The following is a 15,868-nucleotide window of genomic DNA, read 5'->3' as shown; positions in this document are numbered from 1 at the left end:
GCATGCATAGGATTCCTGACCAAGAGACCTCCCACCTGCTCTCAGACATAACATTGCTATTACTGTGGAGACCAGACCCCTGGGGTGCCACAAGTATATGGATTTTATTATTTTAATCTTATTTATACACAGGGACACTGCGGGAGCAGACTACTACTACCCTCATCATTGTACCTTGCTCGCGCTGATCGCAGCACTAGCAAGGAATCGTGATCACCAGCTCCTCCTCACTATGCTCCGCACTATTGGCCTCAAGGACACTGTTCTCTCCTGGTTCTCCTCCTACCTCTCTGACCGCTTCTTCTCTGTGTCTTTTGCCGGCTCCTCCTCCTCTCTCTTTCCCCTTACTGTCAGGGTTCCTCACAGATCAGTCCTAGACCCCCTTCTTTTCTCCTTATACTCCGCTCCCATTGGACAAACAATCAGTAGATTCGGTTTTCAGTACCATCTCTATGCTGATGACACCAATTATACACCGCTGCTCCGGACATCACCCCGGCATTACTACAAAAGACCAGTGATTGTCTTTCTGCTGTGTCTAACATCATGTCCTCCCTCTGCCTAAAACTGAATCTGTCAAAAACTGAACTCCTCGTCTTTCCTCCCTCCACTAACCTACCTGTGCCCGATATTGCCATTCCCGTGTGTGGCTCAACCATTACTCCCCAGCAACAAGCCCGCTGTCTTGGGGTCATTTTTGATTCAGATCTTTCCTTCACTCCTCACATCAAATCACTTGCTCGTTCATGTCATCTACACCTCAAAAACATCTCAAGAATCAGGACTTTTCTCACCTTTGACTCAGCAAAAACTCTTACTGTAGCTCTTATTCATTCCCGTCTGGACTATTGCAACTCTCTACTTATCGGGCTCCCTCTTACTAAACTCTCCCCTCTCCAATCCGTCCTTAACGCAGCAGCCAGGATCATATTCCTCGCCAACCGCTACACCGATGCCTCTTCCCTGTGCCAGTCATTGCATTGGTTGCCCATCCAATACAGAGTTCAATATAAACTTATCACGCTTACCCACAAAGCTCTCCATGCTTCAGTACCCCCCTACATCTCCTCCCTCATCTCAGTCTACCACCCTACACGTGCCCTCCGTTCTGCAAATGACTTAAAACTAAAATGCTCCATAATCTGAACTTCCCACTCCCGTCTCCAAGATTTCTCGCGTGCTGCACCAATTCTTTGGAATGCATTACCCAGGACAGTTCGATTAATTCCCAATACCCACAGTTTCAAGTGGACCCTAAAAACCCATTTCTTTAGACTGGCGTATCGCCTCCACACACTATCTGTCCATCCCAGTTTTCCCCCATATTAAAATCTTCTTCATTTTCAGGTTCATACCATCCATGCACATAATAGCCTCAGTCAGGACTGTACACATACTGGCAGGCGACCAGTCCATGTATTATTTATCCTATTTAGTATATCAAGGCTGCATTATACAATATATGTACACTTTACCTTTTATGTCTCCCCCATTTCCTCATAGACTGTAAGCTTGCGAGCAGCCGGACCCTCACTCCTTTCCATATGAGATATGCTTATTCTGTATTGTCTGTATATGTCCCCCCTAAAATTGTAAAGTGCTGCGGAATATGTTGGCGCTATAAAGATAAAAATTATTATTATTATGAGGGCAGCGTTCGGCACCTGCGCTTGGGAACAGCGCTAACTGTACCTCTATTCCTAGGCGCCGGTCATGATGTGGCAAATGGTTGCCACACGGGACACAGATATTTCCGGTACCGGTTTTTCCAGTACCGGAAATAGCCGGACATGTGAAACCAGCCTAATGCTATGTAATCTCACCCGGGTGAGGTGAGTTTACGCGGGTTTACAAGAAGCAGCATGTGAATTTCTGTGGCAAAGACCAGGGTCTTCAGTGTATGACCAATAGCATGTCATTAGATGCGGTAAATCTGCATGTAACTAAACACAAGTGCTGTAATTACAATGCAGCGGAAATACGCTGCATTCAAAACGCTACCATTCCTGATTGTGGGCATGTGCAAGCAGAATTTGGAGTGGCGCTCTGTATCTAAGGGCAAGGAGCCTTTTATTGTGTAAAAAATGTGGAGATGGTAGTGGACTGAAACTGCATGGGACCAATGCCCGGGCACACTATGCGCTGTCCACCTTGGAGATTTTGCTTGCATTGCATCATACATTTATACAAATAATGAAATACATGATGCAAGCAAAAATTCTAAGATGATGGGGGGGAGGGAGTAGACAGTGTGAAGGGGCATTTGTCTTTATGTAGTTTTAGTCCACTCCTCTCCCATCCCCAACATTATGTAGAAATTTGAAAAGTGACAATGGTCCCCTGCCCTTTTATGCAAAGTGCTGCTTGCTGCCCACCAGTTCCACTGGCACAGACACTGTCTGAGATACACGATGATTTAAGCTAATGTTTGTCTGCGGCAAGTGGCATTGGAACACTAGAAGGCAGCCAGCAAGCACTCTGTATAAAACGGCAGGGACCATTATTGATAGATATACACAAAACACATACTTTTTAAACACACTTTCACACTGGAGCAGCAGGGCTCAGCAGGAGACGAGGCAGCAGGCAAGTTCTAGGTCACGGTGCGTGGGGTAGGAGCAGGCGGCTCCTCTTCATGTCAGCCATTTCTTCTTTTTAATAGACCAGCGCCCGCGCTGTGTATGCTGGGCCCTCCCTGACGTCATGTGGCAAGGCAGTCCCAACATCATGTAAACTGGCCGCACTAGTGAATATACAGCTACGGTGGCCGGATGGGAGCGGCCGCATGATGCAGCCAGTGTGTCTGTGAGTGGCTGCCCTGCCTGACGTCATGTGGCACTGGCAGGGCGGCAAAGCATGATTCAAGCCGCCTGCGGCTGCGGGCCCACAGCGGTGGTGATCTGAACCTTCGGCCAGCGCGGCGGTGACAAAAAAAAAAAGATTGCGCATTATAATGGGAGCAATTCATGGGCCCCCCGGAGCCCCGGGCCCCGGGCGGTAGCCCGAATTGCCCTCATTATAATCCGCCTATGGACGAGCCAATCCCCTGGTATACACCCTATAGGGCACCTCTGGGGTGAGTTAGGGTGACGAGTTGGGACCTGTACACACAGCAATAAAGATGAATTGTTTGCAGATTTACAAATAGAGCGAGATCCCTCAAGATGTCTTGAATCCCCGAGTGGCTTCAATGCCCCGTGTTTGCGGTGCAGTAATAAAGCTGGAGGCTCTGCTACAAAATACTAAGTGATGGCATTGAAAACAACGAATTACTCTCTATGATGTAATCAATAAACAGTAGATGCAAATATCAGTTTTCACTAGTTAAATGACCAGACCTCTATTCAGAAGCATTGTGGGTAAAGTTAAGGTCTTATATGATGACAACTTCATGCACTTTTCAATTCATCACCAAACAGAAGGAATCACACTTTAAAAAAAAAGTGCAAAACTTTTTGTCGCCTCGGTATATTATGGCTGAAGCACATGGACCTTCTGCGGCTCACGTGGATCTAAGTTTGATTCATTGGTAATGCTGCTGCCACATTTCGCTCTGTCTAAACGAGGCCACCAGGAGTCTTCAATATGATGGGCAGATGAGAAAATCCCTGGGACCTGGTGCAGCGAGATGATGAGATTGGACCAAGGAGGAGATTGTTATTCCATGGCAAGGGGATGGGGGGTGGATAAGTCCAAGATAGTTACATTTAAAGCGACGGTGAGAAGGTGCTGGAGTGGTGGAACATTAGAGGAACCTGGCACATCACCATCTGTATCTTCAGTCAGGATACGAGCACCAAAAGTGCCTGGGTCAACGTGAGCTCTACATAGGGTCCTGGCACGGATTACAGGAGGCAAATCAGTCATTAAGCTTTGTTTGGACAGTCAAATCTAGACACAGTTGTTTTTGTAGGAAAGTAACATAAGTCCATGTCCTGCTGTGACCTCCAGAAGCTTCGTCCTTATAGATTTATTATTGGCACACATCGTTCCATAGATGTAAATGATAAGACTGTAAAATCAACAGGTGTCAGATGAAGGGAGAGATGCAATGCAGAAGTCGGGATGATGGTGGGTATAAAGCTGCAGGAACGCATCAGAGGAGATGTCTTCTGTCACCCCTCACACGGTGGACACATTCTGATGGACTCATTTTTTGCTGCATCTTCACTGATTTATACAATTTTCTTGTTGCAGCAGAATTCCTAGGATTGAACACAATGATTTCAGCTCTGAGGCTGCTCAGGTTAATCCTACTGATACTCACTGGGATTTCGGGGACCCTCCTTAACTCATCAGCTATGGTTTTGTACTTTGTCCTCTGGAGGAGGATGAGTGATTGGTGCAATTATAACGGCATCCTGCTGGTTATCAGCCTCGTAAACCTTTTCTACCAGTGGTGTCTGACTGTCGATAATGTTTTTAAATATTCTGAAATCTACGAAATGTTTGACGAGAGGTTGTGTCTGGTCCTCTTCAGCCTCCAGTTTGCATTGGTGGGGGTCAGTCTGTGGAATACCACGTGGCTCTGTATATTCTACTGCGCCCGGCTGGTCAGTTCCTCACACTGGCTGCTCCTCCGGATAAAAGAGAAGTTCTTTTCCTTTCTTCCGCAGCTGATGGCGGGGTCGGTGGTGTGGTCAGTGGCCATTACTATGCCACTATTCTGGGCCACCAGTAAGGAAACTGCTGAGAATCAAACTGACGTGGTGACCATATGCAGTAGGAGAATGGATGTAGACTACATAGTCTTCAGCCCCGTGATCGGATTCTGCATCCCTGTCTCTATGACTTGTCTCTCCATCGGTCTCAGTGTCCGGACCCTGGTGAGACACATCCACACGATGCGTAATTCCCACATCTCATCGCCCCAGCTCCAGGGCCATGTTCAGGCCATCAGGACGATGATCATACGAGTTTACTTTGAGATATCGTTCTTTGTGGTTATTGTGCTGGGAACATTCACGTCGTTGAGCTCCAATTCTACCATGATAGCCATCCGATGGCTCAATGCCCTGATCTACCCAACTTCTCAAGCTCTGTTATTAATTTTTGGAAATCCCAAAGTAAAGAAGAAACTATGTGATTGTCTTACATTACGGAAATGAACTGTAGAATTTGTTGCATTAGGTTGTAAACAATGGGGAGAGGAGTCAGAGGACACGTTGCGCCTGCAGACTTCAGATAAAAGTTCTTCATTTTTCTTCCACATTGCAGAGTTGGATCAGTTTTGGCTTCCATCACCACTAATTTTCTAATACTCTGGACCGCCATTCTTGACATTCCTCATAATATAACAGACCACCCAATATCTAGGGGTAAAATTAATATGGACTATTATAGCCTTATCTTCTGACCACTTCTGCCTTTTAGTCTCCTTTCTCTATAATTTGGGTCTCTGTTGAGTATATTGTCACTACTCAAGAAGACGCATTTGTACACTAGGTTCTCCCACCTAACATCTCCCAGTTAGACATTACCAACAATGGCCTTATATGTTATTTTCGACATCATGTTGACCACTATAGTTTCATAGTTTTAAGGCTCAAAGAAGAGATAAGACCATCAAGTCCAATCTATAACCAAACATGTTGATCCAGAGGAAGGTAAAAACCCCATGAGGCAGATGCTAATTGCGCCATATTAGGAGAAAAATTGCTTCCCGACTCCACATATGGAAATCACACCAGTTCCCTGGATCAGTGACCATCACAGAATCTAGTACTTATAACCCGTAATAAGCCGTCATATTTCCATCTTAAACATCTCCAGTCTGATCACCCGTCATCTGCAGCCCACCTATTCCCTTAATAACCTTGGTTGCTCTTCTCTGCACCCGCTCTAACTCAGCTCTGTCCTTCTTATAAACTGGAGACCAAAATAGTGAAAATTGCCCTTGGATGAAAAGCGTTATTAGTTCTGGTTTCTACATTGTCCTACAAGTCTCAAGGACTCCAACATCTCAAGTTCTTACATCATTCATTGGAAATAAATCTAAAATAAAAGAATAAATTCTCCAAATCCGGAAAAGAAAAGATGTCTCTAAATTGATTTATTAGAGACGTGGAGTTCCCCTACGATCAGTACAATTCCATGAATCCGTCCTATCGAGGGACGTCTATGTCAGACTTATTTGGTTGTACTGTTATATGTGTCTTACACAGTAGATTGCCTCTGAGAAACCCAAAAACTTTCCATCCTCAACTAATGGACTTATTCTGGATGATATCTATTTTGGGTCATTGGTGGTAGGGATTGGTTTGGGGTGGACACTTCGAGAAGTTTTAAAACTGTGAAATGTGGATATATATGTGTATATGATTGTACCTCTGTGCCTCAGCTCAGTGTGTATTCTGTCTTTTATATTAGTGTAATGAACAATTGTTTTGTCACCTAGTGGTGGCTCTACCAAGACCAAGGAGGTAGTAAATGAATCCGGAAGAGGGCCTCCTAGTTGGGTCCAGTAGAATGGAGATGAGCACTATGGTTACCCCAACCATGGTGTGAAGAGCATGAGCCCATGAATGTTATATCATGATGTTCTGATGGGAGGGAAATATGAGACCCTATCCCTTATATGGTGGCAAGTTGGCTCCAGATCATCCAGAAGATCCTCTGTTCTGTGCAGATCCCTCTTTGATGTGGTCTGGTGTGACGCAGCAAAAAGAAGAATACTGAGACGTCACAGATTAGAGAGAAGGGAAAGTAGAGAGCCAGAGAATTGAATCAGTAAGAGCCTGGCAGATGATTGAGGAAAACTTGTTTCTTGTGAGAGAGAGAGACCTCCAACCAGATGGTTCGCCTCCACTTGTGCCACCCATTCCTGTAATTGTGCTGGTGTCCCACCAGAGAAAACACTTCATTTACAAGAGATTGAGATAGTGGCCATAATCGGCCTGGGAATCATAGTCTACATTCTCAGTGAGAACGACAGATGTTGTGATGGGACTGATTTGTTACCACCAGGCATGGACTCTGTTTCCCCAATGTGGTTCCATCATGGATCCATTTGGATTAAGAATATTAATGCGTTGGTGAATTAAACTCTGCTGCTTAATAGTGTAGAAGTGACGGTGCCTCCACTGAGCGAAACCACCAAGCTTTGTGCCTCTCTGATGTCAAGTGTTTTGTGCACATTGGACTCTGTGCCAACGACCATTCCTGTTGTTCCTTGCCCTTTCCAACCCTTTTCTTCGTTCATCCAACATATGATATACCGTACAAATCTGCTGTCAGAGCGTACAGAAACTCAGGACCCAGTGGACTGAGAGCTGCCAGGATGAATTTGATAGGTGATGACTTCATCTTGTAGTTAACAAGTAGTCACAGACTGACCCCCTGTCTACTCGAGAGACCATGTCCTCCAGTCGTCATCAGGCTGGAGACCACATGACAGCTGCCCATAATGAAATATATGGATGCACCTGATCTGGGATGAAGCAAATGACTCAGCAAGAATAAAGCTGGGGGGCTGCGTTCAATGTAGGGGTCATTTATTGTACTGGACTCCTGATCTCTACAGGCTGACTAGAGTGTATCCTGATACTTGACCGAGGAAAAGGCGACAGGTGATTTACGTGAAAGGTAAAGAAGGCTGCAGAAATTCAATACTCCAGAGATTTGCACATATTAAAATCCAGGTCTTATTTTGGGATGTCCATTTCTGACCCTGATTTATGGTGAGCGTCATCCATAACCCCATGAACCATTTCTCTTTCCGGCTACATGAGCTAGAGACATTGCGGAGAATCCCCAGCTGAGGCCGACGGTGGTGTGGGATCAGATGCTTCTGCTGGATCCACGACTGGTGGAGAATAGCCTCTCTTACACTGGAATATGATGCCTGGAGGTTTACACAGAGAATAGCTGTTTGACAATTATTATTTTCATTTTTTGAATTTCTCTTTGATCCTTTCTTTGCGTTGGGAAATTTTGGAGAAAACCGGAGTTTTCTGTTTAGGAAAAGTGTAAAAGGGAAAAGGACCGGTTGACGTCTGATGGAGATTGTGGAGCTTTATAACATGAGTGCGGTGGCTTCTGCCATTGCGGTAGCTCTGGAGATTATAATTGGATTTCTCATTAACATGTTAATTGTGTCCATCATCGTCTATGACTTCTACAGGCAGAAGAACATGAGCAACAGCAGTAAAATCCTGTTGTGCCTCGGCATCTGCAATGTGAATTACAACACTCTGATAGCTGCCGGCATCATTGATGACTGTATTGGTCTTCGGACCTCATCCACATTCGACCTGTCCTATGTGTACATCATCTTACTGATCTACAGTGTCAGCTCTTGTGCGTGGCTGACCGCCAGCCTCGGGTCCTTCTATTTCATAACGATATCCCAGGCAAGACTTCTTTCTTGGGTGAAATTCCGCATCAGCTCCATGGTTCCCTGGATGCTATTGGTGCTTCTGGTTTTGTCCTTCATCATCAGCTTCTTCAGCAGTTTACTGCTCGTTTCTCCTCATACCAGGTCTTTGAACATCACGGATAGTCCTCCATCTGTCTTGAAGGTGCTAGCATGGCATCGGTCGGGATTGATGAATGCGGTCCTGGTTGGCACCTCCTTACCTTTCATGATAGTACTGATGTCCAGCATGTGCACCGTATGGACACTAAATCAACACAGTCAGAAGATGGGAAGATGCATGGAGTCAACGGACAATGAACGCAGCAGGTCATATGAAGGGGTAGTTTGTAGAATGACACATTTCCTCATTTTTTATGGAATCTTTTATACTTTACAGTTGATTTTCTACTTTTCTATCATTGCGCACCTTCAGTCAGGATTGTGGGTGACGCTGATGCTGATGTCATCCTTCACCCCTGTCCAGTCTGTGCTCCTCATTCTTGGGAATCCCAGACTTAATGGCGTCTGTAAGATGATATTACATTATCCTGTATTTATCAGCTTTGGAAATAATGGGGGTCTGAATGTGAGCTGGTTGTCCAGTAGACGTTCTACTGGTGGTTGCATCACGGGAGGAGAATCAGAAGCTGTAGGAGTAGAAGGTGTATACAATATATAGAGGGGTACCCGATTGTTGGGATTGTCTACTTGCTGTATCATTTCGGGAGACACATCACTTATTGAATATTGTATAATGTGAATATCATCCAGACCATAGTGGAGTCCTCCGACCACAATGTGAGTTCAGTATGTAACGGACTAATCTGTGGACCCAGAGACGTCTTCCGGCTGCTCAGTTTTATTTCTCATTTTAGAAAGTTGTTCGTTTTTTTTGTTTCTTTTTTTTTTCTAACTTTATTTTCTTCTAAGTGGTGACAATGATATTTCAAGTTTGGGTCAAACTGAAACTTCTAAAAGTAAAAAGTAGAAGCAATTGTGGACTTATTCTTATTCCATTTTCACTTTTTTTAATTTCTTTTCAAATTTTATTGATAAATCGCATGGATGTTTTTTTTTTTCCTTTTGGTGCCATAGGGTTCCCAGGTTTAACTTCTTAACAAATCAACAGTGAAGACCCCGGCACTACCTTGATGCAAACGGAAATCCAGCAATTACGGTACATGTGACGTTGTGGTCTGTGGGATTAGACCTTCATTAGATATATGCGGGACTTGTTTCAGGCTGTGTCAATTGACTTGTGAACAACTAATCACACAGAGGCGTTGGATTGTCTATCATAGAAGTATCATTCGCAAGTGCCGGGGTCTTTTCTGTTAACTAATTACAGAGTGCACTTGAAGCACACGGAGAGCCGCGCATCCTACATGTGTAAAGACTTAGGGGCTTATTCACACATTATGTTTTTGCCACATTTTTTTCTTACATCTATTCATCTCATGGTAACTCCTGGCTCTAGGACCACCTACAAGAGAATATGGTATAGACTGGATATTGTATTTGTATATATCTTCACCTTATTCATATATTGATTTCCTGTAGCTTGATATACAGTATATACATATATATATATAAACCAGCAAAAGAACAACAACGATCAATAAGCCTTCAAGTAATATAGAAAAATATCAAAGTTTATTAGGAATAATAACAGGCATAATTGGGGGGTAGGGTACAAGTGCAATGGTAATGAACCCCAAACACACAGCTCCACGTGATACATTATAAAATATATTGTAGCATATTGCAGATATATTCTGACTAGCAGCCTAATACATTGAATCTATATCATGGATAGTATCATATATTAATGTGCTATATTGCTATGCCCTTGATAATAGATTATATAGTATGTCAGATTTGCTGACATCAATGATCATATATCAACAGTATAGAGTCCATATAGGCCCCATCTATACATACCAGGGAATCACAGGAGGACCAAAACGACAAACAGCCAGAACACAAGGGCAGTGATTAAGAGCTGCACACATGGAGCTGTAGCCCCGACGCGCGTTTCGATTTCCCTTCGTCAGGGGGCGTCTATATATAAGAATTATATGGTAATCTGGACTCTGCCACCAGATATATAGAAAATATGCCTTTAAGAAATATGCTGCAAAATCCATTGCCACAGAGTCGGTGCATGTGTTTACAAGGGCTGGGATCCCAAAACTGATCCTAACAGATCTGGTCTCTCCATTTATGGCCAAAGCTACCAGGACCATGTCCTGTAGACTGTGTAGGATCAGACATCTCCACCTATTAGTCTACCATCCACAAACTGATGACTTAGTGGAGAGATTTAATAAAACCCTTAAAAACCCATTGGGAAAATGGCCAGTAAAGTTGGCAAAGACCAGATCTACTGTTCGCGGTTATGGTGGCAGCGCCATTCTCTTCTGGCTTTTATCTTCTAGTATTCCTTCATAGACGCTCCAGAGGGAGCAGGAATCCATTGGTTATAGGGGCGTCATGGAGCATGTATCTCGAATCAGAGAGGCTATGCCACTAAGTCAAGGAACACAAGCAACAACCCCAACAGTCTCAAAGTAAAATATAGAACAGGGACCGGAGACTTGAACTAATTCCCCCAATAAAGAGAAACTTGTGGGCACTAATGAGGAAGCTGCTCAGAACAAGAGCAAAAAACTGCAAGTTTACCAGTCCTTCCATAAAGCTGCTGCTTTGTTGGGTGGACTGGGACAAGCTCGGGCTTGTCCATGTATAGACTAGGAATGAACTTGTTTGATCAGTGTCAGTCACAAAACTGGGGATTTTCTGCTACTGATTTTGTTTTCCGTGATGTCCAACCTACGGAATAACACTGACCAAGAGATCAGATTATATTTATACTTGGCTCCTTATTGCCAGGCAAAACCCGACTACATCTGATGTTCTACCCCAGGAAGACTGGTTGTCACAGCATATATACAGTGTACCCATATATGTATATGTTGGTGTTGTGCGTGGTTTGCTTTGTGCTATTTTTCCATCATTACTTCCATTTCACGACTTCTTCGGTTCTCGAAGAACGCACTCCGACATTTACTACAAGCATGAGAATGAAATCATCGCCATCTTCAGAGCAGATAGAGTTTTCTTAGGTTCTTAAAAACTCATCCAAAGTATCAAAACTTCTGATAACACAAAGGAGGAAACAAGTCCAAAGCTCAAAGATGTTCTCTTAAATCTCAGTTCTCGTCCTTCTTATCTTGATGTCAACCATTTGTACAGTTTGGGGAGTAACAAGTGCCATTTAGTCCCACAGCAGGACCGTTACCTGTGGAGATTGTGCCAGAATATGGGGCAATACTTTTGGGTCTATGTGGAGGCAAGATGACACATGTCAATGATAAAGACAATTGTGGAAGCTACCCTTCATCAGACGTCTCTTCTCCTGGACTATCCTATGGTTGCTGCCCAAGGGTTCCTGCCCATGATATCTACCAGGTGATGGAAACTGTAGAACATTTATTGCCCGCACTGGTCATACACAATGCAGGTGCATGTGATGAAACCCTCCACAATTTGCCTAGTTTTGTTAATGATTGCAGAGCAGATAAAATGTCTTAGGCAAAACCTTCATGCACGGAGGTCAGATGAGATACCGGAATCCAGCAATACGATACTTTGTTATTCTACCCTGACGTTGGTGGTTCAGAACTTGAGTAAATCTATATCTTCCCGATTTGCATTTATCTGCAGCCAGGTGAATAGACTGAGAAGCCAAATACTGAACGTTATTATTCCTAGGACCACCCTATATGCAGTGTGTCCTCCATAAAGCCCCCTGTGCTGCTTCTATAGAGGGTGCTCTCCAGAAACGAAAACAGAGTATAACGCCCGATTTCTCACTTCTTTTAACTAAACATAAATGAATGGCATTGTCAGAATCAATCAGATCTAACGGATATTGGGAAATTATTACACAACATTAAGAATGAGCACATTGATTTACACCTAACTTTTTTTAAAATTACTTTTGAATTTCCCATTTTGAAACAGCCAGAACTGTTTATCTCTCCCATAGTAATAGTTCTGCTTTACGTCACCTGTCTCATCTATTGCATTATTTCTGTGTCCTATTGTGTATAAATATTTGATTCTTCAGATTTTGGCTTATACTATGCCTTATGAAGAGACCTGAGTTGTCTTGAAAGCTTGCAACTTGTTACCATCTTTTCAGTTAGCCATTAAAAGGTATTGACTCTCAAATCTAAATATTTTTGAATTTCCCAAAATTTGAGAATTCTATCAAGTCGTAAACTTTGGGAATTCAATTAGCACAAATCCAGCAACATGATGGCTAGTCAGCAGCCACTTTTCTGTCTTTATATGGGCCGGGAAAGGGTTAAACAAAACTAATAAGATGCTATACTCAGCTAGTCCCTCACCTGTGCCTTCTTGTGCAGCCCCACACTGGTCCTCCACCGGCTTTCTATGACCGCAGCTCTGGCTCCGGCTCAACTTCGCTTCCTACTACATTTGGGCCTCAGTCTGAAGACATGATGTTATAATGAGAATCGTTCCACATGTGTAGAGTGACGCACATTATAACATCATGACATGTTGAGGTCCCTCACGAGTGGGAAGTGCAGTGAAGAAGTGACCAGAGATGGAGGGGCTGCCTTAGGAAGCAAATCGAATTTCCCAGCAAATTCAAGTGAATATGCCAAAGACACATTTTGCCAGATTGCCCATCTCCAGATGATCTTTGATTTTCCGATCACATTAGGGCCCAATGGAATATTAAAAGGCCTTCAACAAACCAAAACATATTTAAATAAAAGCATCAGACAACCAAGACGGGTTGCATCTCCATAACATTCTAACTCTGAAACTTTATTTTATGAACCACAATGTAACCGAAAATGCCAACGAACCGCCTGCGAGGGCGAGGATAGGGTACCATAGATGACTCCTGCGAGGGTCATACTTCCTGCAAACATGAGAACCAATAAAGGAAGGAGGGTGGATACTTTCTGTGAATAGAGCAAGGGGTCCTGTGAGCATATCATGGCATAGTCCCACCTGTGTACAGCCCCCGAAAAAAAAAGGTGCCCACCCACAAGGAAAGTGCCCATTCCACTCAAACCCATGTTATTAGCATTACATTAAATGGCAGCTGACACCCATATGAAGTCCCTGTCCTTTTTCACACACTATTTTCACCCACATTCCCGCTACATCCTGGAAAATTGGACACATTCCAGTTTTGCATATATTCAAACTGAGACTTGGAAAAAGAGGCAACTATGGAATGAACATTACCCAGAAGCAAAGCAGAAATCCTATATCTGGAAATAGGAAAGTGGCATTTCTGAGCCGATGTACCAGCTGATAATAGGGGTCTTCAACCAGAACAGACAAGTCTTGGCATTCGATGAGCAGGCACCACTTCGGGACAGATTGTGAAGACATACTCTTGTAGTCCAAGCTTCTCGGTGCAACCATAACTCTTGACATGTTTTCTCACAATGAAGAAGCTTTTGTTGTGTTTTTACTTCTGGAGGCCACTTTTGGCTTATTTTCCTGCTTTTTTATGATTTTCCTTTTGATTAAGGAATTTTTAAAGAAAAATATGGCGACTTACAGCGGCATCCTGATCTTCCTTAATGTGTCCAACATCTGCTACACATCTTCCTTTTCTATAAATTATACGATCAGTGTCTTGGGGCAAAACCTCATTTACAATACGTATGTGTTCTGCATCATCTCGTATATAACCATGTACAGCATCACGTCCAGTTTGTGGCTGTCTGCTGTCCTCTGTGCCTTCTACTTCATGAAGATCATGCCTTCCCAGCCTGGAGTCCTCACCTCATTGAAGAGGAGAATTGGTGCCATAATCTGGTGGTTGATAATAATGGCAGAAGTTGTGGCACTTGGGGGAAGCTTTCTAACAATGCTAATTTCCATTCCCCAAAAAAATCAAAGGAATTCATCAGTAATTTCATCTGAAATGGTGGAAGGGACCATGAATCAGAGTATGAAATTCGTGAACATTGTCCTGATTCTCAACAGTCTGCCGATCCTAATAATCGTGATTACAACCATTGGCAGCGCTTGGTTCCTCAGACTCTACAACTATCACATTCAGAAGAACTTGACAGGAAACACCCGTGTGAGAGACTATCGGGGGTCCATCCACACCATGATAGGACTCCTGATTCTGTATACCTCTGTACTACTCTTTGTCATTCTCATGATGTTGAATATATTTTCATACATGACCTTGGGTTACGTCCTATGCCAAATGTTCCTGTTCTCATTTGCCACAGTCCTGTCCGCTCTCCTCATCTATGGCAATCCTAAACTGAGGGAAGCCGCTAAAAAGATCTTTACTCTCTAAGTAATCCCACAGGGCTCCGGTCTGGGGAATGTTGTCTAAACTTACAATAAAGAATGGAGAACACTAATTTAACTGTTTTATCATTTCTGGCCGTCACATATGAAAGCTGCGTCTTGTTCCACAGATTTTCAGCAGTTTTATGGGGGTGGGATTGGAAGATGAAGTCATGAATGTGTTTGATTGAATTGTCTCTGTAGATAAGACCTCCAGTGATACCGTCGGTGTACTGTGACGATTAAGGTAGGAGTCCACAGCTTTCCGGGCTGCTAGATATAGATGCAGATGTGAATATCGAAACTCATATTGTTGAATCCTATATTATACTAAATAACAATGGTCCACACTCTGATGGATTCCAATCTGCTCCTTAGCAATGTCCATAAATGCCACGTACACATTGCTCATGTGGAGAAGATCTTCTAGGGTCGGCTCGCTTTCTACCTTTTATATTTGTAAAAAAAAACTGATTTCCGTATATTTTTTTATAGAGGACTTCTTATCATATGCGATCGATCAAAGACTATATCACGATATTCTTATAAAAAAATGTATCGATTTATTATTGGATTGTCCATGAAAAAGAATGATTGCAGTAGTTACATAGAATAGTTTAAATAGTTACAAAGTGATTATCCATTTGTCCATATTTAACTTAATAGTTGAGATTCACCCATCTTTTCCTGGGATCCTGAATGGTAGGTTGCATCTGTCTGTGTCCAGCACGTGTGTCAGGATGACACCATGTGTTCAGGTAAAGCACGTGTCTCCTTCGGCCTACATCGGCAGCTGTTTCCTTCACATATAGATCCTCGTCCAGTGTCCTGTGAAATGGTAAGAGCGCGCCCCCTGTCCCTAACATGGGGTTATATAGGCCGGTCATACCAGCTGTTCTTCTACTTATGGTACTAACTAAAAATACACAAATAGCGCATGTCATCTAGAAACCCTAACACGATGGCTGATTCAAACTTATGCAATGTATGGTACAGAATTCAGAATTAAGAATAAAATGAATATCCGTAATTAATATTTAACAATATTAGAAAACAGAATACATTGAGGAGTTCAGATCTTGAAGTTCTTTTAAAAGTTTCCATCATGTAAAAAATGTTGGTCATTTCCTTGAGTAAATAATTTTA

At 43.2% G+C, this 15,868-nt stretch overlaps 1 protein-coding gene across 1 annotated transcript; it reads left to right on the top strand.

Moving 5' to 3' along the window:
* The first annotated feature begins 4,220 nt into the window (after window positions 1-4,220).
* Window positions 4,221-5,108, top strand: LOC141161458 (taste receptor type 2 member 40-like). The gene has a single exon (XM_073646269.1). It carries the CDS (start codon window positions 4,221-4,223, stop codon window positions 5,106-5,108), a length of 888 nt encoding a protein of 295 aa, XP_073502370.1.
* The last annotated feature ends 10,760 nt before the right edge of the window (window positions 5,109-15,868 follow it).

The sequence above is a fragment of the Phyllobates terribilis genome, unplaced genomic scaffold (genome assembly GCF_046119375.1).
Source record: "Phyllobates terribilis strain yellow unplaced genomic scaffold, ASM4611937v1 Scaffold_9__5_contigs__length_417890890, whole genome shotgun sequence".
NCBI lineage: Eukaryota > Metazoa > Chordata > Amphibia > Anura > Dendrobatidae > Phyllobates > Phyllobates terribilis.
The sequence above is the reverse complement of the archived record's forward strand: the minus strand, read 5'-3'. Positions and strand labels throughout refer to the sequence as shown.